General features: G+C 36.1%; 1 protein-coding gene and 1 long non-coding RNA gene across 2 annotated transcripts; both read left to right on the top strand.

The window, feature by feature from the left end:
• The first annotated feature begins 2,808 nt into the window (after positions 1-2,808).
• On the top strand, positions 2,809-4,602 carry LOC141281987 (uncharacterized). Its single transcript, XR_012336455.1, has 2 exons — positions 2,809-2,942; positions 3,247-4,602. It is a non-coding gene; the product is annotated as an uncharacterized lncRNA (long non-coding RNA).
• A 2,535-nt stretch (positions 4,603-7,137) lies between these two features.
• grifin (galectin-related inter-fiber protein) lies at positions 7,138-25,282 on the top strand. The gene is made up of 4 exons (XM_065255352.2): positions 7,138-10,192; positions 14,093-14,172; positions 24,270-24,432; positions 24,544-25,282. The coding sequence occupies exons 1-4, from the start codon at positions 10,181-10,183 to the stop codon at positions 24,706-24,708; spliced, it is 420 nt and encodes a 139-aa protein (XP_065111424.2). The 5' UTR covers positions 7,138-10,180; the 3' UTR covers positions 24,709-25,282.
• Positions 25,283-26,750: the final 1,468 nt, after the last annotated feature.

Raw genomic sequence — 26,750 nt, 5'->3', positions numbered from 1 at the left:
AATGTCCAAAATGTAATTGATTTGAATGACCAGCAGGTGTTCACCATTAATGTCTTAATCATCACTTCATTATCTCATTAACTTTAACACTGATTCAGAGTTATATTTTTAACACCAGTCTTTTTTAACACCGATCTTGGTGTGGATTATATAAACACCAAATAGTGTTGATTTAACACTGGTAGAGTTAATTTAACACTGGGGATTTTCCTGTGTGGGTGCTTCGTTTCACATTAAAGGATTTGTGATTGATCAGAGCTGTGGTCACAAGATTCACGAAAGCCTGCAGCACAGTGCTAGAGGAATGCATTTCTGCAGGGAGGTCTCCCTAGGGATGACTGTGTGCTGTAAGTACAGGGTAGTGATACCACATGCGCCGCTCCGCTCTTTAACAAACAAACGCACATAAGAGCTGCTGTCGTCTGCCCTGTGATTTGTGCAGAGTCAAGAGTGTGTGACCTGTTGTGGGTCAGGGGGGGTCTCTAAACAAACAGTAATAGAGCAGCACGCTGCCTATTTACTGGCCTATCCTGATGATCATAGACAAATCAATAATGGGATCGATTTAACTCAATTATTTCTCCTAGACAGCAGCACAAATTGACATTCACAAACAGACATTGGGTTAGGTCCCCTCAGATTTTTTACCTATTAAAAAACTCAGATATATATGTTTCATTATGTGTATGGTAATCTAATAAAGCGTGTGATATAGGGGCGGTTTCCCGGATATAGATTAGACTAGTCCTAGACTAAAAAATTTTAAGATCTGGCCAAACTGAAAACGACTTGCACCGACATATCTTAAAATACATCAGTGCCCTTTGTTTTCCCTAAAATGCATACAAGTAATGTTTTTAGTAAGGCATGTTTGTTAAAACTAGTTATATTTCCTAATTAAACTAAGGCTTTGTCCACACAAAGCCGGTGCATTCCCTATCCGATATTTTTTTTCCTCGTCCTAAAAAAATTATCTGTAAACACGGCGTCGTCTCAAGAAATATCTGCGCACACACAAAACCACTAAAACCGACTGAAAGCGGTGTAGTATATATGCCAGACCAGTATGGGGCGCTGTAATTCTGCCACAGATATACACTATACACGGAGAAGAAGACTGAGCATGCGCATAACCTTGCGCGCTGTATACGAACCAAGAAGAAGTGATGGCGAATGCAACAACTTCAAGAGCAAGAGCGGAGTCTGTCTCCTGGTTGTCTTCCGCGGTGGATCAAAGAGCGTGTGGCGTATGGTGTTGTCCATTATCGCTTGTCGCTCACCACAATTGCATAGAAGCAATAGATTTTGCTGTAATAAAGCTAGTAGGCTTAGTAGGTTCTGTAGCACGAACACAATCATGTAGTCCGCCATTATTGTTGTTGCTGTTACGTGTGACGCTGCCGACACGTGATGTGATGATGTTTTCGCAAGGGTGTCGATTTCAGATTTATCCACTTTAGGACCCGGTTTCAAAAAATAGCGGTTCCAGTCTCCCATAATGCCGGATCCGTGTGGAAAAAACGCCAATACGATAAAAAATGTATACGTATACAGTGATACGCGTCTCAGTGTGGACAGCCCCTAAGGCCTAGTCCTGGCTTAAGCTAATCCCTGTCTGGAAAACCACCCCATTGTCGTCAAATCACCAAAGTTTATGGTCACAAAATCCTTATTCATGAACATTTCTGTATTGTATGTTAAATAATATATGTTAAAGTGCACCTATTTCATTGCAAACAACGTTTTGTGTATTTGGTATAATACAATGTGTTTGCGTGGTTTATGGTTAAAAACACATTATTTTCCACATACTGTGTATTTTTGTAGCTCCAGATATCTTGTCTTTCTGAAACTCACTGATTTTGTACAAAGCTCATTTATTTGAAAAGCTCTGTGTCCCTGATTGGCCATCTAATCTGTACGTTGTGATTGTGTACGAAATGTGACGCTCCTTACCATATTTGAAAGATTCACTCACAATGCAATGCTTACAGGCTGAGTCCAAAGCGGGAGGAATTATGATAATGTCGGTCTTGTCTACATCACCAATCACAAGAAGGAAACTGTTGCCCACAATCCGTGTGTTTGTTGTGGTCCAAGAAAAGAGATTTACGTTGGAGACGATAACTGGCGTCATCGTTTACTTCGGGGTTTGTACCTTTTGCATATCTCTAACATGTACAAATACACACTTACACACCAAAGAAAATGTAAAATCGTCAATCGGAAGATAGGTGCTCTTTAAAATCACATATGTAAATTGTCCCATTGATGTGAATAAAGCGATTTGTGTGCAAATGAAATTTTGAGCGATTTGCACAAAAAATGTCATGTTTATTGAATAAGGGACAAAAATATCAATATATGAAATCAAAGTCTCATTAAATTATTTTCGATCGACACAATTAAATCCACATTGCATTAAATACTAATAACTGTTTCTGAAAAACATTTGAGACATACAGTAGCTGATACTTAATTTTCTAATCACTTTCTCTGTAAATGGAGAGCAAACCGAGACTTTTCCTGACATCTGCATCTCAAAATTTTTCTACGAACAACAGATGTCATTTTGCATGTGTCTCCTCTAGAGGCGTAAAGTGTTACTATCATTTATTTGTCCATCTTTAAAGAAACCACACCAAACAGGTGACCCCACAGTGAGGCACAAACAGAGCTGAAGAAGAGGAGATCCGACAGCCAATCAGATCTCTCAATGAATGTGTTTTGCCCCTTTGCTTTGTGGGTACCGATAGAGGCTGTCGAGCTGTTGCTATGACGACGAGCAAGCTGCTGCCTGTTAGAGTAGGACAGCTGAAGGATTTCTGCATAGTCATGTTCAGACAGCAGCTGGGACTAGCGCTGCTAATATGGCCTCCATCTGGACTTAGTTAGCCTATTGTATTGATACATCTGTCCATCTGTTGTACATGGATATGCGTGTGAGTATTTCTGGCTTTTGTCGAAAACAGATAGCATGTCTATAATCATCAAAGCTGAATGTGTGCTTTTATTAATAATTTTACGTCGCTTTGGGGAACACAATATTATTCTCATGCTTTTTCAAAGCTGTTGAAGAAAATCACATGACTTGAAACACAGACCTGAACTGTTTTAAGATTAACTAGAACTTAGCAACCACCCATAACACCATAGTAACAACCATCCAGAAGACTAGCAAATGCAAACTAGTTTTCTTTAAAAATGTATAAATTGTTGTTATTCATATCATCCATTTTAACACAGGTGAAATAACTCCTGATTATCCGACTGTCACCTGACTAAACCAGCCTGCTGTTTGACCTCTGCCAGAGGCCGGGTGAGAAAAGCCCACCATCTCCATCAGGCTGCCCTCTCTGTCGTGGGATGTAACCTGGCCCCATCTGCACCATATGGCATACATTCACAAGGATCCGAGAGAGCAGCATCTCACGGCATCATTATGTTAATAGAGAGACTGAGATTGGTGGGAGAAACCTCAGCATTTTCTCATTATTATGCACAGAGACCGGAACAAAGACGCAACATAATGACGTAGCGCAGTGCTTTTGAAAACGGAGATGTCTGACGTAGCCGGCGTATGTGGTTTTTGTCTGAACTCAAAAGACTCTCTTGGGAATGGGAGAGCTTTAACTTGGGACTGGGATGTAAACAACACACTAGCGGATTTTGCTGGAGTTGTCTGGGAACACGCTGCTATTGTCTCACGTCCTCTGTGTAGCCCATATGTCTAGCTTTGCTAGGTCGGCTTCTCGGCGATCTGCTTTATGAGTTGTTCCATGATGTGGTAAAACTGAAGCGTGACACATTCTGGTATATAGGCTAGTCGGGTTGTTTATAAGAGGAAGAAGAACGAGATCAGTTTACGGGCCCCTTTTGGCTCAGAGTTGAGCATTTTTCATTTATTTAGGGAACATAATATGACTAGATCTTCATTTAGCGAAGGCCAGGTTTATTTGGTCACAGCACTGTGGGAATATCGGTAGCAAGATGAAATAGTTCAGTTCTTGATCGTCGACAGATTAGGAGTGACTTCATATTACACTTGTCGTGTGTAAAAATAAGTCTTTTTATGAGGGAGCAATAAAATGTATAAACAATAGCATAATTTTCTGGGAATTAAGTCTTAGAAAAGAGGGACGATGAAGCTGAGGATAGTTTTCTGTTGAGTCTCTATGGATTGAATGGTACAGTTGGTGAGGTTGGAAATGTTGGCTTATGTTTTGTAGTATCTACACTCTCAGAAAAAAAGTACACAAAGGTACAAAAGTTGTCATTGGGGCGGTACCTTTTCAAAAAGTACACTTTTGTAAATAAAAGGTGCACATTGGTACCTCAAGTGTACACACTGGTACTTAAGATGTGCATACTGGTACCTGAAAAGTACATATTTTTTAAATGGCACATATTAGGACTTTTTAAAAGGTACCGTCCAAGTGACAGGATTTGTACCTTATTTCTGAGAGTGTATGGTGGTGTCTGTTTTGGATTAGCAAACAACAGCATCAGGGTCATGATTTTCCTGTCAACATGGGGTCCTCCGATTATTGTCTGATTTCAAAACATTTTTGAAAAATGCAACTGGGAATCAAACAAAAAATTCTGATAAGTAGAACTACAATAATATAGGAAGGATGTAGGAAGTTTTTTGTATGTGACTGTGCCTAACAAAAACGATTTTTTATATCTTGTAATGTAAGCATCTTAACCCCTTAAAGGGACCATTTAACATGTCCGCCCAAAAAAAAATCAATTCATACTCCACACGCCAAACAGACGGGGGCAGTATACCTCCAAAAAAGTGAGTTGGTCTATTTTAATTTAGCAGCTGCAAATTCAGCAGCATATATCAAGTTTGATTTACATTAGCAACTAAGTTATCATTAGTCACAAAAAAAACATTCGGTCTCATTAAAATTGCAATGTTTTCCGCTACGTTTCGTGCGTCCATTTGGTGTTCATTATAATCGAAGACATTTCAAGCTTCTTAGCTAATGTTACATTTTAGCATCAGCTTGGTAGATAACGGGTGAAAACCGGATCGGATCCGTGGGTAGAGCTAACTATTAAACGTTAACAGCTAAGGATGCGCAATAATTTGCATGCGATAGTCATTGCGCTTCTCGTCAGTGAAGCCGGTTTATTGATTAAAAGTGAATCGCCATCAGCTGCTTTCAGATGGAGCCACATTTACTGCACAAAGCCGTAGTTCATGTACAAGCTGAGCATAGGTTATGGCAATGCCTATTATAAGTGAACTTCTAGCGAAATACTAACAGCATCTTACTTACCAATCGAAAAGAAAAGTTGTCATTTCGGAATCGAACCTCATTTCTTTCATGTTCATTAGTTGTCTCCAGCGATGAAAAGCAGTGCCAGTATTTACTCTGGTTCGGTTACTTTATTTATCATATTTTATTTGTGATTCCGAGCGCGTTGTTCCCTGCAGCAAATGTTTGCGGTAGTGGTAAATGTCTCTTGCTTTAGCCATTCTTCCGCTCTCTTCCCTGAACTGAAATACGTCCGAAACCCCTATTGCAAGGCAGGAAGGCATCAAGGCATGTCCGAATCCATGGCTGTCCGAATTGCATTTCTCTGAGCTGCATTCATAAATCTAAAATCAACAAGTCAGCTGCCTTAGTTCTCGGACGCAGCGGTAGTAGTAGAGGGCTGTACTCCCACTTATTCGTGTATTGCAGTTTGGCTGGCGGTTATGTGCGTGGCCCGCATACAGCCTCCCATGGTCGAAACTGGTATTACAACACCAGTCGGGCTGTAGCTAGTAATTTAGCATGCTAATTCAGATTGATATTTCTGCAGCACTATACCTTGTCATTTTTTTAATGACATCTTTGCCCTTATTTCTTCTCATTCTTTTGATGCGTGTAACTAATTTTTAAAAATCTTTTACCTCAATTATTACAAATGGCACCTTTAAGTGCACAAATCCCCTTGGAGTGGGGGGGGGGGGTGAAATGTGATGTACACTTTCAAATGAACATAAATCTGGCATTTTTTTGTCTAGAAGCCTAATCTTGGTCTTGTTTTAAAGAAGAGCGTTTTTTCAACTTTAAACTTTAGGGTTTTTCACAGAAGTGCCTAAAGGTAAAAACCTAAATAAATAAAAAAATGTTATAGCAGTTTAAATTTATTTTAAGAAATTAAAATAATTCAATAACATATTAATTTATTAATAAAATTATAAAAATGTAAATATTTCACAAAAGTAATAATGTAAACATGAAGGCATAAGTCTCAAAAATTGTAGTTTGTGTCACACTTTTAGATGTTTTACCAACAACTGCCACTAGGTGTCAACAGTTTGCTACATTCTTGTCATAAATTAATAAATTACTGTCACTGCATTATTATTAACGCAAAAAGGTTTTGAAATATAAAAACTATGTTCTTAGAGCTTTCCAATGATACATAGTTTGTCTACATTTTTGAAGATTTGTTCTAGGATATAGTTTTATGAATAAATAATAATTAATATGCATTCATATGGTGGGGGGGTCATGTAACAAAAAACTGTCACTACATTATTTCTATCATCGGATGACCTTGAAATATGAAAACTACCTTCTGATAGCTTTCCGGAGATATATAGTTTGTCATTAATTTTTAGGTTTAGAGTAGGGCTTTATTGTTCTACATATGTAAAAACAAATATGGCCTACCTGTGAGCCATGACCTTTTAGAAACTGACTCTCACTACGTCATAATTCTCCCAAAATGATGATGAAATATGAAAACTACACCCTTCAAGCTTACCAAAAATATAAAGCAGGGCTAGTCAACTGGTGGCCCGATGGCCAAGTGCGGCCCTCCGGCCAAGTGCGGCCCTCCAGTCATCTTTGGCCATTTCTCAATCCAAATACTACAGCCTCCGGAGGTCGCATATGGAGACTGCATATACATCATCAAGTTTAAGTTAACTGAGCATTACATTCACAAATCATAAGCATATTACAACAATTTACGATTAACTAAGAAAAATAGTCAACTTTATTGTTAATATTCTGAAATAAGATTAATTATATATGCAGCCTAGAAATGCGACCTCCGGAGGCTACAGTCTTTGGATTGAGTCTGATTTAAATTAAGCCTGGTTTCTTTAACCATTCTAATGTACATGACAAATGACATCCGGAAACACGGAAAGGGACTCAGAAAGGGGCTGCGTGGGGTGCCAACCATCTGTGGGTGCGAAGTTATCTGATCCAATTCAAGCTTTGGATGCATTACAGAAAATATACGTATTCCACATGTGACACGCCGACCAAAAGTTTTTTTGTATTTCAGTGTGTTCCAAACACTGTGTGCAAAGTGAAAATTATTAATCCCTTTGTGTCCACCTGTGGCCGTTTGACATTTTAGAAACTGACTCTCACTATGTCATAATTTTTTCCAAAAGAGATGAAATATGAAAAATACACTCTCAGAGCTTTTCAATGATATAGAGTTTGTCAAGATTTTTAGGTTTAGGATAGTGTATAAGTTTTGCAAATATATAATAACAAAGTGGGCCCACCTATGGACCCGTGGAATTTTAGAAAATGGCTCTCACTATGTCATTCCTGTACAAAAATGGTGATGATAATTGAAATCTACACCCTAATAGCTTTTAAATGATATAAAGTTTGTCATGTTTGGATAAAAATTCACATGCAAAACATTGAAGTAAATATAGGCTTTCCGCTGGCGGGACGTCAGGGACATTTAGCAGAATATAAATGTTTTGAAGCATAAATGAATCAATTACTCTCCCTACATAATTTTTTTTTTTGTTAAAATATGTATTCTACAGGCTTAGACTTTTCCAATGATACATAGTTTGTCGTGAAAAATTTCACGGGACAGCGCCACTTAAATAACAAATTATGTAAACCCATTTATATGGTAATTTACACATCTTATTTTGGGCCTCTAAATGCTTCATTTGACACAGCATGTATTGGGGGTCCCGATCCTCTTCTTTTCACCAGGAGGTCCTTGACCTAAAAAGGTTAAAGACCGATCTACAGCATGCCATCACTTTAAACATAAGTAAATCTTTGTCGCCCTCTTATGGCTAAGTTTTTACCTGCTTTAATCTCATGTTCTGTTAGGATTGTCTTTAGAGATTGCTTGCATCCAATTCGCCAATTTATACTAAGCACTGTTTTTCTTATGGGAAAGTATATAGATTTAATTGGATTGAAAGAGTTGGGACATACTAAATATAATTTGGAATACTAGGCTGCTTGGTTTTGATAATATGCGAATTGGGATGAGGGATTCTTTCAAGATTCCCAAAGCAGTATGCATAAAATAGTGTGCATAAAAAGTGATTTTAGATGTCACTGCTGTCTTTTACATTACATGTTTGTGGGGGTTAAGGTTAATTTGAGAACAGTTAAAAAAACATAATAAAAAGAAAATAAATAACTAATTAAAATAGACAATTACTAAAGTACCTCTAGGAAGTCTGCTGTTTTCTTTGTTATTTACTGCACACATCGGCTTCCTAAGATCACAAACAAAGCAATTAACTTATTGGATTAGGAACAGTAATGAAGTTAATAGTTTCATAGTGCACAACCTTTTTTTGGCACAACCAAAAATGAATGCATAGTAATGGAGGATGTAATTAAACCTCATGCAGATGCAAATGCAAATATCTGCAAGTCATTTTCTGTAATGAGAACATATGAACACCGGCAGCTGGTAGTCAAAACAAAATGGGACTCTTTTGAGGACATAGAGAAAGGTTATGTATTTTTGGTTACGTTCATTTGTGTTTTGAACTACTCCAGAGAGATACCGTTTGCCTACAGCCATCATCATATAATACAACCTTCCACCCAATCGTACCTCATTGGACAATTTTCCTCAGTCTTTGACCTAAAATTTGTCTGTCTGATAATATCTTTTCCACATGACTCCTATGCATCTTTTTGATTGAAAATGCAGACTCAACCAGAAATTGTTTAGTATCTTCAGACAACGCTAACATGAGAAGAGACATAACGTGCCACAATGCTTTGTTTGTGTGCTATAGTTGATAGTTCATATTAGCATTCTGTTAGACCCGCACCCGTTCTAAGCCATTTGTTCTCACTGTGCATCTGGGCTCGTGGTACCCGAAAGGCACCTCACAGCTTTATATGAGATGTAATCTAGCAGAATGGAGCCCCTGGCATGCACAGAGATGGCAAGATACTGTGATCAGAATGCGTCTATGTCCTTGCTTTTATTGCAGGGGTGGATAGAGATATTAAGGGTGGAGCCCGCCTGGCCAACTGATGACTAAAAGACACACAGCGTGGCTTTACTGAACTTTAAAATTATGATGGGTGTCAGAAAGTGGAAAGGGTGATTTTGTGTCCAAAGGCTATAGTGATAGTAAAGACTGAGATATTTTATTCATGAATGTTTTCATTTGTTTCTCTCATCATGTAGTTGTTTTGAGGTATGGGCGCTATTCATTTTGCAGCAGTAAGCTAAGATGAGCTTTAGTAAGGCATTGTGTCTAAACACAGACAGGAAAATTCCTGAGGGCTGGCAGATTTGATGGACTATAAAGCCAAAGCAGACACCCACATGGGTAGTTGTTTAATCCTCAGGATCAGCGACCAATCGTATGGCAGAACAGAAAAAAACTGGGAATAACGTCACATGGCACGTCTCACTCACTGCTGATGTCGACACTTTCTCTCCGTGAGCTCATCAAAACCACATTATCTTTCCCAGAATAATGTATACACTCCACTGCCTGAAAAACAAATTCCTTGATTCACTGCGATGATGATGTTTCATGTTTCATTATGAGCAATGGCTCATTAACTATAGCTGCATTCCATCTCATTATTTCCATATACAATATCCATTATATATGAAATCCTGGACGTGGTGTTTATGCAACAAGTGAAGAACCTGAAATGATTTCCCAGTGATTTTGAACTAATGTTATTTTTTTGCCTGTCTATCACAACAATCTCATATTGCAGTGCAACTACTGTATTGTATTTTTACATTACGTGCCTTGTTTTTTATGCATGAACTCAAAGCCCGCACACAAAAGCTTTGATCCTGTAAAACCTCATCCCTCACGTGGTGTCACCATCTCTTTAAATGATCTCTCTGCTCCAAAACAAATCCAGCTGGAAGCTGATCAATACACAGCGCTGCCGAAAAGATGACATTACGGGTAAGAAAAACACCCTTTGCTGAACTGCAAACAGATTCAGGTCAGGTCTGGTTACTTTGTTGTGTAACGGCTAAATATTGCAACATTTATTTACCTTCTCGCACTTATACAAACATATACTATACTATTTTATGCATTTCAAAGCACATGTTTGCACTAGTGTGAGTATGTTATTTAAACATGTTAAATTGGTTTATTTGATATATACTGTCTTCAGAATGCATACCTTCTTCTTATGCAAACTTAAAGGGACAGTTCACCCAAATAAAGATATCTGTGAAATCCAAGCTTCATAATCTAAATTGTCAGAAAAAAATCTACTGTAGCTGTCACTTGGGTGGTAGGTACCTTTTCAAAAAGTAGACCTTTGTACTTAAAGGGACACTACACTTTTTTGAAAATATGCTACTTTTCCAGCTCCTCTAGAGTTAAACATTTGATTCCTACCGTTTTGGAATTCATTTAGTTTTTCTCTGGTCAGTTGTGGCCGGTGACTTTTTTTTTTCGAGGGAGCTCGATGTGAAGTTCGTCACAACATGTATGTAGCCTTCATGTGAGGTTCCTTTTTCAAAATATGTGTTCTGCACGTCGAGTGATCCTATGTGCATCACGTGTCTTGTCAAAAAAAGTCCCTGCTGCAGACGCGTCTAAAGGGTTTATGATAAAAGAAACACTCGCGTTTGCCAGATACTCGCATAATCTCATGTGTAATCAGAGTTTACTGTTAAGGAAGTGTCTTGCGTGTATTTTGTGAACTTGAGCGTCTCTTTTATCATAAACGGTTTAGACACGTGTGCAGCAGGCACTTATTTTGACAAAACACATGATGCAACAAACACATATATTGAAAACCCGAACGACACACATGACACTCCGAACACTTATTTTGAGTTGGGTTTAGGTTAGGATGTAATTTTATGTAACAGAAAGTCATTCTAACCCTAAACCCAAGCGACAATGGTAAGAAAATAGGAAAAACAATTGAGTAACCAAAACGTGAAACTGACACGGAAAAATGCAGAGATCTGTGAAAATAATATGGATAAATTAGCTAAATATTTTGTGGCTATAGACCGTTTCAGCAGTAACAACATAAACAAGCGGCTGTCGCGGTCCGCACGTAACTTCCGGTAAACTCCGCTAAGAATAAATAACAACAAAGTTCTTTAAACATAGTTTATTTATATAACAAGCAAAAAAACAACACATAGATTACCTAGGAAACCAAAACATTTGTTATTTTCGACGAGGCATTTGTTCAAGAGATCAGTTTAGTAACTAGTCAGACCATTAAAAAAACGAAACCGGAAGTAAGGTTCGGATCCAGACGTGTATCACGTGCGTCCGATGAAACCGTCTATAACACGGAAATTCGTGAGATCAGGCTGTTTTATTCATATCACGACATTGTGAGTTATTTACTAAGTCATACAGTCAGACTATCTCTTATCATTTGTAAGTTAGATGAACTTCATCCACAGGCTTCCGAAAAGAAGCTGGCAACAGCCACTAGTTATATCCACGTTGTTGTGCACACCGAGTTGCCCATTTTCATTGTGTCCCATCTTTTTAGCGACCATCAGAGCCAGCTGATAAATTAAACTTTTGCCGAATCCCGTAGGAGGGATGGCAAAACATCTTTCCAATAAACAAATGCCTTGATCCCGTTTCTCTCTTCCTCTTTTGAAAAATCAATGCGCTGTTGATATCTTCTAGAACAGACTTGATGGCAGAATCTTCATATCTCAATTCTTATCTCAAAAAATGGATTCAACACAAGCGCTCTTTGGTGACGTGGTTGATTACGTTACTGTTGAACATCTGTCCATCATTGTATAAAGCCCTCCCTGAAAATTTGATAGGGTCGACCAGATTCGGTTCGAGCGTAGTTGCGCCACAACGGAGCGACACCAGACCGACCTGAAATGTTGTGGGCGGGGCTAAGTTCGGTTGGCACCCAGGCTAGGTTTTTACAAACCCCGGTCACATTTATTCACTCTCATGTTGAAAAACATTAGACAAAATATTGACAGCTGCACTTTTATTTTCATTGCATGGAAAATGTATAGGGAACATGAGGCGGGTTAGGCTTTCAGTCCATAAGATTCAGGTATTTAAGTACCCTTACTGTAAAAAATTAGCTGTAATTACGCAGCTGTTTGCCAGTATCTTACTGTAGATTTAAATGTATGTTATTTACTGTAACAACAGTTTGTTCAAAGTTAAATGAACATTAAACATTAACAAGTCTTTAAAGAATAAAACTATTAAATAACAGCCAGGCAAATCATTCTGGGAACCATCAACTTTTTTCATTTTTCTGGTTCCCAGAATGCTTTGCATGAAGCAGTTGTTTTAGATTTATTCTGTACAGTAAGTTAGTGGCAAACAGCTGCCAGTAACACTGTAATTTCTACAGAAATTTTTTTACAGTATAATTATAATGATTTATTAGTAATTATTTAGTAAAATAATTTTATTTTGGGGTGAAATATCACTATAGCTCCTCATATGCAAAGATCATCAGTCACCGTCTCTCTCGTTTGCTAAACTAATGATGCTTTAATTATTTTCTATGTGGCTGCACTCAGAGTAATGGGGACATTAAATAGCCATGGTTTCAGTTTAGAGAGCAATCCATCACTACCTGTAAAACATCAGAAATCAGCTCAGTGTCCTTTCAAACATCATTGACAGGGGTGCTTCAGCCGTCATTTTACTTCCGTCATATCTTTTGACTACTTTCTATTGCAGATATACTGCTCATTTATTCTGTTATTCTGAGGCATGAAATCTTAAAATGACTTTAGTGCCTCCATTGGATCCAGTCACTGCAGCTCAGTGGCAATAAACACAGAAACCGTGACAGGTTTTGAAATTCCCCTCGGTTACTCAGACAGTCCGCACACACCAAGATCTATATGCCTCATAATCCAAATAACAGCATGTGGCTCAGCTCTGATAGACATTGAAGTCTCGAATAAAGCAGGTGCTGACCATTAAAGCTTAACTGATACTGCAGACACAAGCGATGGACCTGTGCATCTTGGTTGTGTTAAAAATCTCTCGTGTCTTCTTTATCCATCACTGATTTTAATATTTTCGCTGTGTGTGTCCAATTCTGCTACCAGCCAGCCCTGTTCCTTCTCTCCGCCTCAATCATCTGCATGCTTTCACGAGAAGAAATGATAATGTGTGAAAGTAGCACCTTCCTGGAGCGTACTTTTTTATTTATAGCATCATTTTATTATGGACTTGAAATTGTTTTGACCTCAGTTCAGTTCATTTTGGCCAGAACTAATTTAAAATTATGGGCCACTCATTTCATTCAGATATAATGGATGGGACCGGTTACATCAAGGTCAAAAAGTCCTAGCGGGGGGGTTAGATAAATGAAATAATAGCGCTTATATTATGTAAGTAGAACATGTACTTTCAGTCTACAAAATATTGCTTTAATTTCCCCATTTCTTTCATAACCAACTGAAACCATGTAGTATAAAATAGGTCTATTCATTTCTGATCAAATCGGAGATTTGTTTTTTAAATGGAGGGCGTGGAGTAATTGGACAATTTTTTATTCATCTGCATTCTGGTTTTCCAGGACTTTAAATAGGCACACAGATCAATTTGACTAGATATGAGCCGGTTACCTTGCATTATGGGCAGATTGAAAAAGTGTTAACTTATCTTTGTGTCAAAAAACTGCCCTGTAATGGATAAGACACAATTTGCTTGCTGATTTAATACATTTTTTAAATATTGTATATGCTATATACACATGTATAGCATTGTATCCCAATTCTCTAGTTAATGGTATTGACAATTAAAACACCATATAAGTTAACCACAATTTACTTGCTAAACGTGACAATGTTTGTAATGTATTTATTGCTTTAGTTTGAGGCTTTCTGTCCTGATGGTCTGTGTCCAGGATGGTGTTTCCTTCTGAAGGGAGAAACCCCAGCAGAAGCCAACAAGTAAGTCTTTATACAATTGATGTAAACAACCTAACTTAACATTTGTCCATTCACTACTGTAAAGCTGTCACTTCGCACAGTACCTTTTAAAAAAAGGTCCAAATATGTTCCATTTAGATTTGGTTCCAATAACTACATTTGCTGTGTTAATATGTACTCATTGGTACCAAGATATACATTCGGGGTATTAATATGAACTCTCTAGGTGGACATGGTGTACTTTTTAAATGTGGTCAGCTAGGGACCATTTTTTGACTTTCCGACAGTACAAACAGAACAGGATAGGTCAGTTGTACAATCAGTAGTACAAAAATGAAATTGTATATATATATATATATATATATATATATATATATATATATATATATATATATATATATATATATATATATATATATATATATATATATATATATATATATATATATATATATATATATATATATATATATATATATATATATATATATATATATATATTTATTTATTTATTTATATACAGTCCTGTATATACCATCACCAACTTTGTTGTTTTAGCAACGTTTTAATGTCCATCCATATTTATTTTTCACTCTTTTTATTAAGATACAAACAGAAAATACAGGAAATATGTACACAAAATAAAAAAAACAATTTTCAGAACTAAATGTCTTCTTCAGGCATCAGTCAGTATTTAGTGTGACCTCTCTTGGCACGAAACACATCTTGAGCTTTTATGAGGAGACTGAAGTCCTGAAGTCATTTGATTACAATTAGATTTAATGGATTTAATTTTGTTTAGGTTTAAGAGATCCTGCAGCTGCCTGCTATTGCTCAAGTGGAATGGGAAGTTTACCCTGAAATACTTGACACTTCAGCTTATACTTTTATACGGTTTTTAATACTTCATACACATTTCCTGTATTTTCTGGTTGTGTTCTAATAAAGAGACTGAAAAATAATTATATATGATCACTATACAATTGCAAAAACAACAAATCTAATGGTAGCATGATGGCCTATATGGGCCATTCTACCGAATTGGTGCAAATTGACACTTCAAAACTTATTGAAAAAAGTGTTTTTTTTTCCTGCAAGCTTTGTAGTCATAAACATAGTAGAACATCTAAGGAACACTAATCTACTGATTGGACACTTTAGTTTCTTAGCATGTATTTATACAGTTTCGAAATGTTTTCTCTCTCCCAAAATGTGTCACTACCGAAACACAACAACATTTGATATAAAAAATAGGTTTTTAATAGCCTATTCTGATTTTCTGTACATTAACCTTCTAAATATATATATATATATATATTTTTAAAGACAGTTTCATGGTTATATTGATTGGAAATATAATTTTAACAAAACTATAAGAGTGGTTTATCAAATGAAATGCATTTTGAAAGCAATATTTATCTGTAATTGCCATACATGCACTGATACAGATTTGAAATTCAAGGATTCATTAGTTTAAATTTTTATCTAACTAAATAAAATTATGTCATCTTTTCTGATAGCAAAACCTATTTTATTTTTCTAGAACATTATTTGTTTCGGTCGTGACAGTAATGTTTCGGCAGTGACATCCATATTGGATTGTCCATATTTTGTGTAAAAAAAAGTAATTAGTTAGTCAAAAATGATTGGCATTATGAAGTCAAAACATACAGCACAAAAAATATCTAAAGCAACACCATATAAAAGCACTTTGCACGGACATTAGGCTGAAGAGATGGCGGATAGTTCGGATGCAAGATAGCCAATTTTTGTGAGTTTTATGTGTATTGTGTATATTTTATGTGTTTATGTGTATATTGGCCAATATGTGGCTGCCGTGTTCACCGACATTATCACTGGCATTATTTACAGACAGAGTGCTGGAAGCCACAAGCGATTGCAGGTCATGTGACTAAAAACATACAACCTTTCCGTGACAACATTGAAAGCTCGGCCTAACAGCTGATCATAACTGGACAAAGCGGGTTTTTATTTCTATATAATTTTTTTATTTATATATATTTGTAGTAGTAAAGTGCTAGAAATCAATATCCTTTGCTGATAGTTCCTCATCATTGTGGAGAGTGCAGTTCATGGTTCCATAGAACCATCACCTTTTTTACTATTTGTTAAATATAGTTTTTTTAAAGTTCAATAAATGTTACTTTTTTAAATTGAGACATTTATAATGTAAACTGAGTGAGCAAAAGCAGTATTGGCTCCAAGTATCGGCTCAAGAAAATCGGCAGCCTGTATCGGTCATCGGCTAAGGCTAATGAAACAAAAATCGGTATCGGCATTGGCACAAAAAAAAATCCATATGGGTCGATCTCTAAAAAGAACTATACACACAGATCTGTCTTTTAACCATCTTCCTGTGTTTGTCCTGTCTTTTCCTCCATTCTTTTCTGACATTTCTTTGCTCCCTTTTAAATAATTCTTTGATACTTTTCAGCATCCCTTCTTCCCTGCGTTTCTGATTTCGTTCTCTTTCCTTTTTTAAGTATTCTTGGTACCTTTCTGGGTCCTCCCTCAATCTTTGTCTGTATTTTCTCAGTCTGTCCCCTCTACTTTCATCTTTCCGTCTATGCATATTGGCAATTCCTCTCTCTCTGTAGCTATCTCTACAAATTAACCAAAGATATTTACATTTACATTATTAGTGTGAGCCTGCCCTGTCTACACTCAACAATGACATGTCAATTTACTATGATACTATGTGCTATCTGTTATATCAATTATATAAAGCAATCAGTCAAAGTCCCGCTAAATTAGCGCAGAAAGTTTTCCATGAGACCAGAGGTAGAATCATATAGCCTTCATTTATCTCAATAATGAGTCAAGCTACTATGAATTAATTAAATTAATCTGGCTAAGTTCATTTTATCTTAGTTTGTAGTCCTAGTCATATCACATACAACATTACAGAAATATGACTGACAAATTATTTGTACTGAAAAAGAATATATGTGCACTTGAAAGTTTCTATTTATTTATTAAAATAAAGAAACAAGTGTAATTTTGTCACTACCGAAACAATCACGTCACAACCGAAAAGTCAACAAATGTTTCGGTTGTGACTGTTTCGGTAGTGACAATTTAAGCTAACTTTGATCCTAGTGCTAAGATGCTAATTAGTACGTAGTAAGCCAGCACAGTTCTCGCCATTGAAACATGAGTAAAACCTAAATGACCAGTAGAAAAAATTTAAAAAAATTAATTAATCATTAAAAATGTGTGATCGGTAGTGACATTGATAAATGTCACACACTGATTTCCAAACTTTTGATCCCATTTACTTTAAAACCATGGGACTGATCTAATCACCATGTCACCACAAGGGAGTGAGGCACAGACAAAGTTTCTGGTTCAAAATTGAGGGGAGTGGCTTAAAGCAGTATTATATTATTGACCAAACTATGCAATGTTTCGGTAGTGACGTGAAAATGCGGGACAGTGTTTTTTTACATGATTATTCATTTTTACTGAAAATATCTAATAAATATATTTTTGGTTTTAATTAACAAAAGTATTCAAAATGATACTTCTTTAAAAAATTATAAAAAATTATTAAAAAATTATTTCATATTTTTTTTTCTATGGTGAAATTCAGACCTTGGGGTTTGGGACAACCACCTCTCAATTGAAACCAACATATAAATGATGATATTTTATATATAAAGCCTGCAGCTACCTCAAATATTACTTTGGGTTTTGATTGCTATTTGCTTATATTTTTTTATTATCAAAAATTTTCCTACGTTAATGCTTTTTAAATTAGTTTTTTGGTTCCGGGACAGCAATTTGCACGAATTCGGTAGAATGGCCCATATATATATATATATATATATATATATATATATATATATATATATATATATATATATATATATATAATATAATATAATATAATATAATTATATATTATATTATATATAATAAATATAATATTATTATATATTATATTATTATATATTATATTATATTATATTATATTATATATATATATATATATATATATATATATATATATATATATATACATATATATATATATATATATATATATATATATATATATATATATATATATATTGTCTTTGGATAATCTTAAAGGCAACATGTCATCAAATTGACTGTTTTAACTCGTCAATTAGGAGAAAACACTTCCCAGCCAATGACGAGTATTTACGCAATCCATATTATCCACCACTCTTACCCTTTTTCTTACTCTTAACTTATAAAACATGGAAGCAACCCCTTAGGCCAAACAGTAAAAACTGGATCTGATCCCTATCAAAAGTCTCTCACAAAAATGCAAATTATCTCAGCTTTTTGCTCAAAATGTGATATTTTTTGAAGAAACCTACACTGTAAAAAAATTCTGTAGAAATTACAGTATTACTGGCAGCTGATTGCCAGTTACGTAGATTTTACATTTATGTTATTTACTGGCAACCGTTTGAATTTTTTTTTTCTTTATCTTCTCAGTAAGTTACTGGCAACTAGCTGCATAATTACAGCTTTTTTTACAGCGTACCCATATTTGAGAGGTGATAAAAAGAGAACAACTAATGATATGATTAATTAAAGTCTTTTTTTTTTTAAAGCAGAGGGTCTGTTTTTTATTTGATAAATTGTTTATATATTTAAAGAACAACATTTTCTGGAAGGCATTAAACTTTTGTGAAAATCATTAAAAATGCTGCTGCTGGCTGACAAGTTTTTTTTAAACGCTGACAAGGAAAGAGTTAACTTGCATGTTCTTACTGTAAGGGGGCATGTACACCAAAGTGTTTAAACACAGCTGAAATGTCATGTGGACGCTTACCAGCGTTTCTTCAGCTAAGTGCTTTGGTTTCAATGATATTTCTGTTTTGTTGTCATTGAGCGATGTGTCGGTTGGTACACTCAAAAAAATGAACTTGGTTGGAGTCAGTTTTACTAAATAATTTCTTGTTCACTTCACTTAACAAACACAAGTAACTGCATATAATTACGACTGTGTCTTGTCAGCTTTACATCAAAATTATTTGTTCAGCCAATATAACATTGTTGCGTAAAAGTAACAGATTAATAAAACCAATACAGACTTGCATCTCATTGGCTGATGATGCTGCAGTGTATTGTGGGTAAATTGTTGTTCTGGCACCCTCTTGCAGAAGTGTAGCACCATTAGGGGCTGTTTACACTTGGTATTAAGATGTGTTTTCATCGATCGAATCACAAGTGGACGAGAGAGACACATTGGCCCTCATTTATCATTCTTGCGTAGAAACGGGCGTATATGTTGGCGTAAGATTATGCTTACACTCCTCTCACCGCCTGATTTATGAAACTGTGCGTACCGTTGATATTCAGGTGTACGCAATATCTGCCCTTCTTAAATGCCGCGGCTGAAAACGATCGTCATTAGAATAACACGCCCATATAAATTCAAGTCTCCACCTCCCCCACGCCCTCATTTTACGACATTGACACATGGAAGACGGCAAAGAAGACAAACCGGGGAAGTGGAAAGAAACAAAATTGTTTTATTTGGGAGTTTAAAGAGCGGGATTAAAGACACATTAATAATTGCATGACATTTTGTAATATTTGTATTATTTTTTTTATTATTAATGAAGCTTAATTGATATTTAGAAGAATAATTATTTATTATTATTATTATTATTATTATTATTTACTGTTGCCTACATCTAAATTATATGTCTGCTTAATGGTTCGGTTAAGTTTTTTTTAAATAATATTTTAAAATGATGTAGTAACTTTTGTAGTGTGTTTTTCTGTATTTACATACAGTTGTTTGTTAGCTAAGATCCAGTTTCATACGGAGCTCCGGATATAATTCAAATTAACAATTTGTTGCCACGACATCCACATGTTTTACTAGGCTAATTCATAATTTGAAGTAATAATAATTGTAATAGTAATGACGAAATATTATAATAATTAATCCCAAGGAACAAACTGTTGAATATTGGGAACGAATTGTATATTTATGGCCATACTTTAGACTAAATAAGAAAAAGAAGTGTCCATAATGTAGCATAAAAGATAGTTTGTGGCCATGGTTTTGTCCGCATGTCATCATGATCGGATTTATGGCTCCATTCAACACAAACATTTTACCTTACCTATTCATGTGTAGCTATTTATTTATCATCGAATGGTATGTAACTAGCTTACCTTTTGATGCATTATTACCATGTTTTCGTAGCACATCCTTGTGCTTTCTTGCAATGTGCCGCTTCAGATTCCAGGATGAATATTTGCTAACTTTTACAGTCTCTCCGCACTTCCTTTTAATGTTTTCTTCCTGTCAAATCTTAACTTTGATTTTTACTTTACATTTATGTATAAGGCTTGAATTCCATAACTTATTGCTAAACGTTTTTACAGATTCTCGAACTAGCAAATTATCAAAGGGCGTTCTGGGTTCAACGAGCGGTGCTGAGCGAGCAGAATTTTTAGAGAGGCGCTTTGATTGTAATATTACCGCACCGCTCAATGCTCCGCTCCGCTCCGCTCACATGCTTTGCCCTGAAACGTCAGGTAAAGCGCCCAGGCTCTCAACTGAAGGAATACATATGCATACAAATCAAATGCTTTGGTAAAGTCTCTCAAATTAAACATTGAAGTCCATGTTGCATAAAAATAAACACTGAAGTTTGTAATTATTATGTTTTTTTTACAGTGGGTCATAATATATCATATATTTTAGTTTGTCAGTGCGTTTTGTGGTGTTAGGAAGTGTTTGCGCATTTCTGCACTAACTCAAAATGTGCGTACACCACCTCCTGAGCAGGCGTAGGATTTGAGCGTGCCGTAGGCCAACGTCCATATTGATAAATCTCAAAGTCACCGTGGTTTTGGGTGTACGCCAGGTGTACGCTGGAATTTTGGTGTACGCACTTTTGATAAATGAGGGCCATTACGTTTACACCTGGTATTTAAATCCATCTCTTTCGTCCACTTTCGACTGCTTCTGTCCTGAATACTATGAGGGGGTGGTCTGTGAGACGGTGGGCGAGACTCTCTGCTGTCATTCAAGCGCGAGCGGGAGTAATTATGAGTTTATATGGACGCAAACTAATATTATATCGGAGTCCGCTGCTAGTTTAGCAAGTAAACATGCTGCACAGTGTTTTGTACGTTTATATGTTGGAGCTTTCTCTGAATTTTCAGTCCAATTGATGAAATAGGATTGCGCAACTTTCACGCTTTCAAAACGAAACTACGGAGAACACCCGCAGTAGTTTTATCAATGAAAGGCTAAAAATAGAGTTGTTCACCGTATGTTCACGCCAGAAGTAAAAAAGACGTAAAACTTGAGTTTAATACCTCAGATTAGATAAATGGTCGGAGAGAAGGCGGTCGCGTGTGGCTGTTCGAACACATTCAACCACATTTACGTTCCGCAACTCCAAAGTGATCCGATCGAAAGGGGTTTCGACTACGTGGTTGAAAGTGGTCGAAAGTGGACGCGTTCAAAACGTTTTGAACATCGTTTACACCTGGCATTAACGTCGTCCACTTGTGATCCGATTGACGAAAACGCATGTTAATGCCAAGTGTAAACAGCCTCTTAGATAGGTACATGAGTAATAAGTGGCCAAGTATCAATGAACTTGTTCTGATATATTTTAGAACAAAACAAACCAACAAACGGTTTGAAATGTAACATTGCATTTCAAATATGTTTGTGATATGTTTGATAAACTGTAATAGTGATGCAAAGTCTGATTCATTTCCGCGAACTGGCTCTTTTCGGACAGTTCGGCTCATTGAACCGGTTCAAAAAGCCAATTCAACGGTTCCTGACGTCATCAAGAAATGACATTGCTACGCATTTATTTTCTAATTACTTAAATCAATAAAACATTAAAATAAAGTCGTTTGTGTCAACACATTAAAACATTCAAATAAAAAGTTGTTTTTATGAAGGCATAGCTGATTTATTGCCTTTCATTCACAAGTTAGTAATGTTTGTGGTCACAGTTTCAATCGCGGATTGATACCAGTTTTGACTAGCCTACAACTTGAATAAGATTCCTAAAAGACACTGATGCACAATTGCTGATGTGTAAGTATTAAGAATAAATAAACTTGTCTTTTAAACTCATTGGTCTTCCTTAAACAACTACAATATGATTTGCATGCACAATAACTCCTACTAAAACTAAAGCTTTTTAATAAAACAAGCATATCAATTGAAACTAATAAAACAAGAAACTTCGCATATCAGGCTCGTTTAAATCCTCTGTGATTCACACGCAGTGTCAGCAACTCATCCGTCAGAATCATCGGCAATCCTCACCTCGGCAATCATCAACAAACTTCGTTTGGTTCTTTTTTAGTTCGACAAGCTATTTCGGCTGTGCGTCCTGCGTCATCAACCCAGAACCTATGCTCAAAACTAAAGTTTGATTTGTGAACCGGCTCGACCGGTTACTTCCTGAGAACCGGCTCAAAAGAACGATTCGTTCAAGAACCTAACATCACTAAACTGTAATTAAATAAAGGTTGTATTGAGCAGCTGCACTCTGATTGATTGATTTGTAGTTATGGAGTTATTAAATCATTATTTTTTAATTTTGTTGTCATCAATTAAATGTTTCATAATAGTGACTTTACTAGGATTTCTTTAGTCCATGCAACATTTAAATTGTCAATTTTACACAAACTTTATTAGTAAATACAACTTACATTTTATTTGTTGACATTACTTAACAAAGCTATGTGGAACCCACTTGACAAAGTTTTTTTAAGTAAATCCAACTTTTTATTTTTTTGAGTTTAGTTGTGATGTTTGTCCCGCCCCTCTGTGACATTGTGACAACTGTGACATTGACGAGCTGAGAGTTTCACCCAAAGTTGAACATTTAGCAAAAACGCAGGGTGCCAGCTGTCAATGCAGAGAAAACCCCCCAGTTGCTACCTTTTTTTAAAAGCGCATCGCTTCTATTGGAAATAATTGAACACACACCAGCCTCAGGCATAAACGCTTTGGTGTACACGCCATTTAAATTAATTACTGAGGTACATAATTGCAAAAATAAACTTAAAATCAAAATGTAATAACTTGTTTTTCCTCTGAAATGGCTTTCCTGTTCCACACAGACTATTGGAAATATGGATATATGGATATATGATCTGTCAATAATCCAGTACCATCCAACATTTGTCCCGGACCAATATGCTTTGTATATGGCACATAAAGGAATTAAAATTAGTTGCAAATTGGAAATTCATTTTGAGTTTAAGAACTTGGCACAAAAAAAATATTTTATTAGGTTGTCATAAAAGTACAGCCTTTATGTGCTCACTTCCTCAGACTAACAGGGTAAGTTAACAGTACACAACTAGAGGTTAAAATTTGTGAACAAACTTTGATGTTAGCTTGACAAAGGCCCCGTATAAACGTGCATGTGCAATTGCAGACTGTAATCTGATTCATCAGACCCGGAAATTTGACAGTTTGATTGTCCATTTTATGAATTCCATAAGTGTGATCCCTTGCCAATGATCATACTCCATAGGCCGCTTGCCAGTATGAATTATACAATACAATTTACCATAGTAGGATACACACATTGTTTCAGGCAGCATTTCCACCCTTGAGGTACAAGTTGCACCTCATTTTAAGCTATTTTCTTACAGAGCCTTCCAGCCTTTCAAATATGGTAACCCACATATGTCTATGAAATCTTCAGACCCGGCAAAGTCCGTGGGAAATTTGACAGTTTGATTGTCTGTTTACGAATTTTGTAATTGTGATCCCTTAGAAAAGATATAGCAACCAAACTCAGATCAGAAAAAGTTTGGTGGATGCATAGCTTGAAAGCTCTATAGGAGTTATAGTCAACAGTTTCAGTAAGAAGAAAAATAAAAATAAGTTTAAAAGCTATAACAATAAGTTGTTGTCGAGCCAACATAATAATGTAACAACAATGGCATTATATTCTGAACAGTTGCCCCCATTCCTCACCCCCAATGATGTGATGGGAGAAAGTCTCATGATATTTTTATCACAGTCCTTCAACTGGCTGTCTAAGACTCAGGTTTGGCCAAAATAATTGTGTTCATTATAGTATATGTGTGTTTCTGTCCCCTAGGTTTGAGATTAATTTCCTGTGTGACAAGGATGACAGAATAGCCTTCCAGTTCAACACTCGCTTCACTGAGTCAGATATCATCTGCAACTCCTTCATGGCAAACCACTGGGGAAAAGAAGAGAGATGCAGCAATTTTCCCTTTGGGGTAAAAGAGCCTTTCCAGGTGATAAAGTGTCATAGACGTCTTTATTGACAAAGTATCACATGCAATGAAATGTTTTTGGATCATAATGGATGGTGGCTTAACCAGCATTGATGCCTTGTCTCTCAACAGATTGAAATCTACTCTGACAACGGATACTTTTATGTTTACATTGACGACACCAAGGTTATGCAGTATAAGCACCGTGTGGAAGACCTTAAGACCATCACTAAAGTACAAGTGGTTAATGACGTCAATATCTCATCTTTAGAGATCACCAAAAAACATTATTACTGAGGCTGTGTATTAAGTGTGTGACATGTTTTGGCTGAGCACAGCGCTATGACAGCTATACAAGCAGTGGTTTATTGTATGTTTCACATTTCTGTTTACCAGTTTATTGCTGGTAAAGGTGTGGTTATCTGTATTGATGTGCCTCCATATTCATAAAAACCTAAGAATAAATTCAATGTTTGAATAAACGATGATCTGATCAGATAAATTTAGCAATTCTAATACTATTTTTTCGATAGGTTTGTGAAGTTATAATTAATACTTTTTCTTGGTTCCCTGAGGCACCTCCTAAATACTATAATCGAGTTTTGGAGACAAAAGTCTCCATTAAATGTACAGCCTCTAGCATTTACCAAATAAATGCTGTGCTATTGAGTTTTTCACCCCTTTCAAATATAAAACAGAATTGGTAATCAGATCTTAACCACTTTTTCACAGATGAGGACTGGGCAAAAGTCATTCATACCTTATTTATCTGTGCTCACTATGCACTAATGCAGTATAAGTTAGTGCACATGCAGAATTTATTGGACAAAGACTAAATTGTCCAAGTTCAACCCAGATCTTGATATTATATGTGACAAGCTTCAGGAACTCTTTCCCAAACTTTCTGGCTTTTCCCAGCACTGAACTCTTTTTTTGACGTCAATCTTAAATCTATTTCTGATATGTTTCTTTTGGACATTGAACCATGCCCCCCACTGTAAAATAAATGCAGCAGCATGAAGTTAAAACAACTTGGTTATGTAAGTCAATTCGACCATTTAAGTTTTGACTTGTGATAAGTTGACAACTTAACTTGTTACGATAAAGTTACATAAAAATAGATGTTGATTGTTACACTGTAGCTTTATTTGGATTCAACATTAAAAATACACTCAAATGCCCAAACAATCTGTTTGATAATTGGTAAAAAGCATAAACTGGAAAAAATTCTACCCCACCCAACTTTCGTCATTGGATGCATGACCATTTGCACTTTACACTTATAATGCTTAGTAACACTGAACATTTGATAGTATTTGGCAACCCATTCTACAGTACTTTAAAGAAAAGCACTAATCTTTTCTCTGGAATGCACTTTTACTGAGTATTTGGCCTTTGTTGCTTCCTTCCCTCAGCTCTGAGAATGTGAAATATTTTTGTCTGAGGTTGTGCTGCTATTTCTCGCATTGTCAAAACAAATACTGACTTCTATTTGGTCAATTTGTTAAAAAGTTTCAATAAAAAGAGTTAAACTAAATAAGCATTAAATATAAGAGGACACATAGCTAGGCTATAGGGTGGCCATTCGTGCCAGTTCCATTGGACACGTCCCGAACAGGATTTCAGGTTTGTTTTACGGAAGTCGCGTTGCTCGACCGCATACGTCACCGAGGTCCTCACATTTCTGTTGAAATATATTCAAAAATTAAGATTTATTTATTTTAAGACATACAATCATTGTAGTTTTATTCTTACCTTGAAATGTAATGGTTGCATCATCAAAACAATGTGTTTAACACATCACCGTTTCTGTTTAAAAAAACGTTTTGCAACGTTTTGTCGTATTTGACGACACTTGACCATTCGTCATATGTTGACGTGAAGGGTATACCTTTCGCGTCATTTTTTGACGAACTGGGGACTTCAATACTATTACGTCCGTTGCATTCTCTTTCCTATTTTATTACCATTTGCGCGTCGGTTTAGGGTTAGATTTACATAATGACATCCCTACCCAAACCTAACTCTAACCCCAACGCCAGGTGACAACTGTTTCTAACCCCAACGCCAGGTGACAACTGTTTAATTTCGCATACACTGTTTAATTTCGCGTACACTGTTTAATTTCGCGTAATCTAACCCTAAACCGACGCGCAAATGGTAATAAAATAGGAAAGAGAATGCAACGGACGTAATAGTATTGAAGTCCCCAGTTCGTCAAAAAATGACGCGAAAGGTATACCCTTCACGTCAACATATGACGAATGGTCAAGTGTCGTCAAATATTGACGAAATGGGGTGAGACTGTGTTAGCTGAACGCAGCCCTGAGTTTCAATTT

Source organism: Paramisgurnus dabryanus, chromosome 3, assembly GCF_030506205.2.
Source record: "Paramisgurnus dabryanus chromosome 3, PD_genome_1.1, whole genome shotgun sequence".
NCBI classification, from domain to species: domain Eukaryota; kingdom Metazoa; phylum Chordata; class Actinopteri; order Cypriniformes; family Cobitidae; genus Paramisgurnus; species Paramisgurnus dabryanus.
Note: the sequence above shows the minus strand (reverse complement) of the source record. Positions and strands in the feature narration are given on the sequence as shown.

What these genes read in the sequence shown, in the direction of transcription:
- grifin (XM_065255352.2), top strand. An exon ending in ACCCCAGCAGAAGCCAACAA is followed by an intron (nt 14,173 to 24,269) that starts GTAAGTCTTTAT and finishes TCTGTCCCCTAG; the next exon opens with GTTTGAGATTAATTTCCTGT. An exon ending in GGGTAAAAGAGCCTTTCCAG is followed by an intron (nt 24,433 to 24,543) that starts GTGATAAAGTGT and finishes GTCTCTCAACAG; the next exon opens with ATTGAAATCTACTCTGACAA.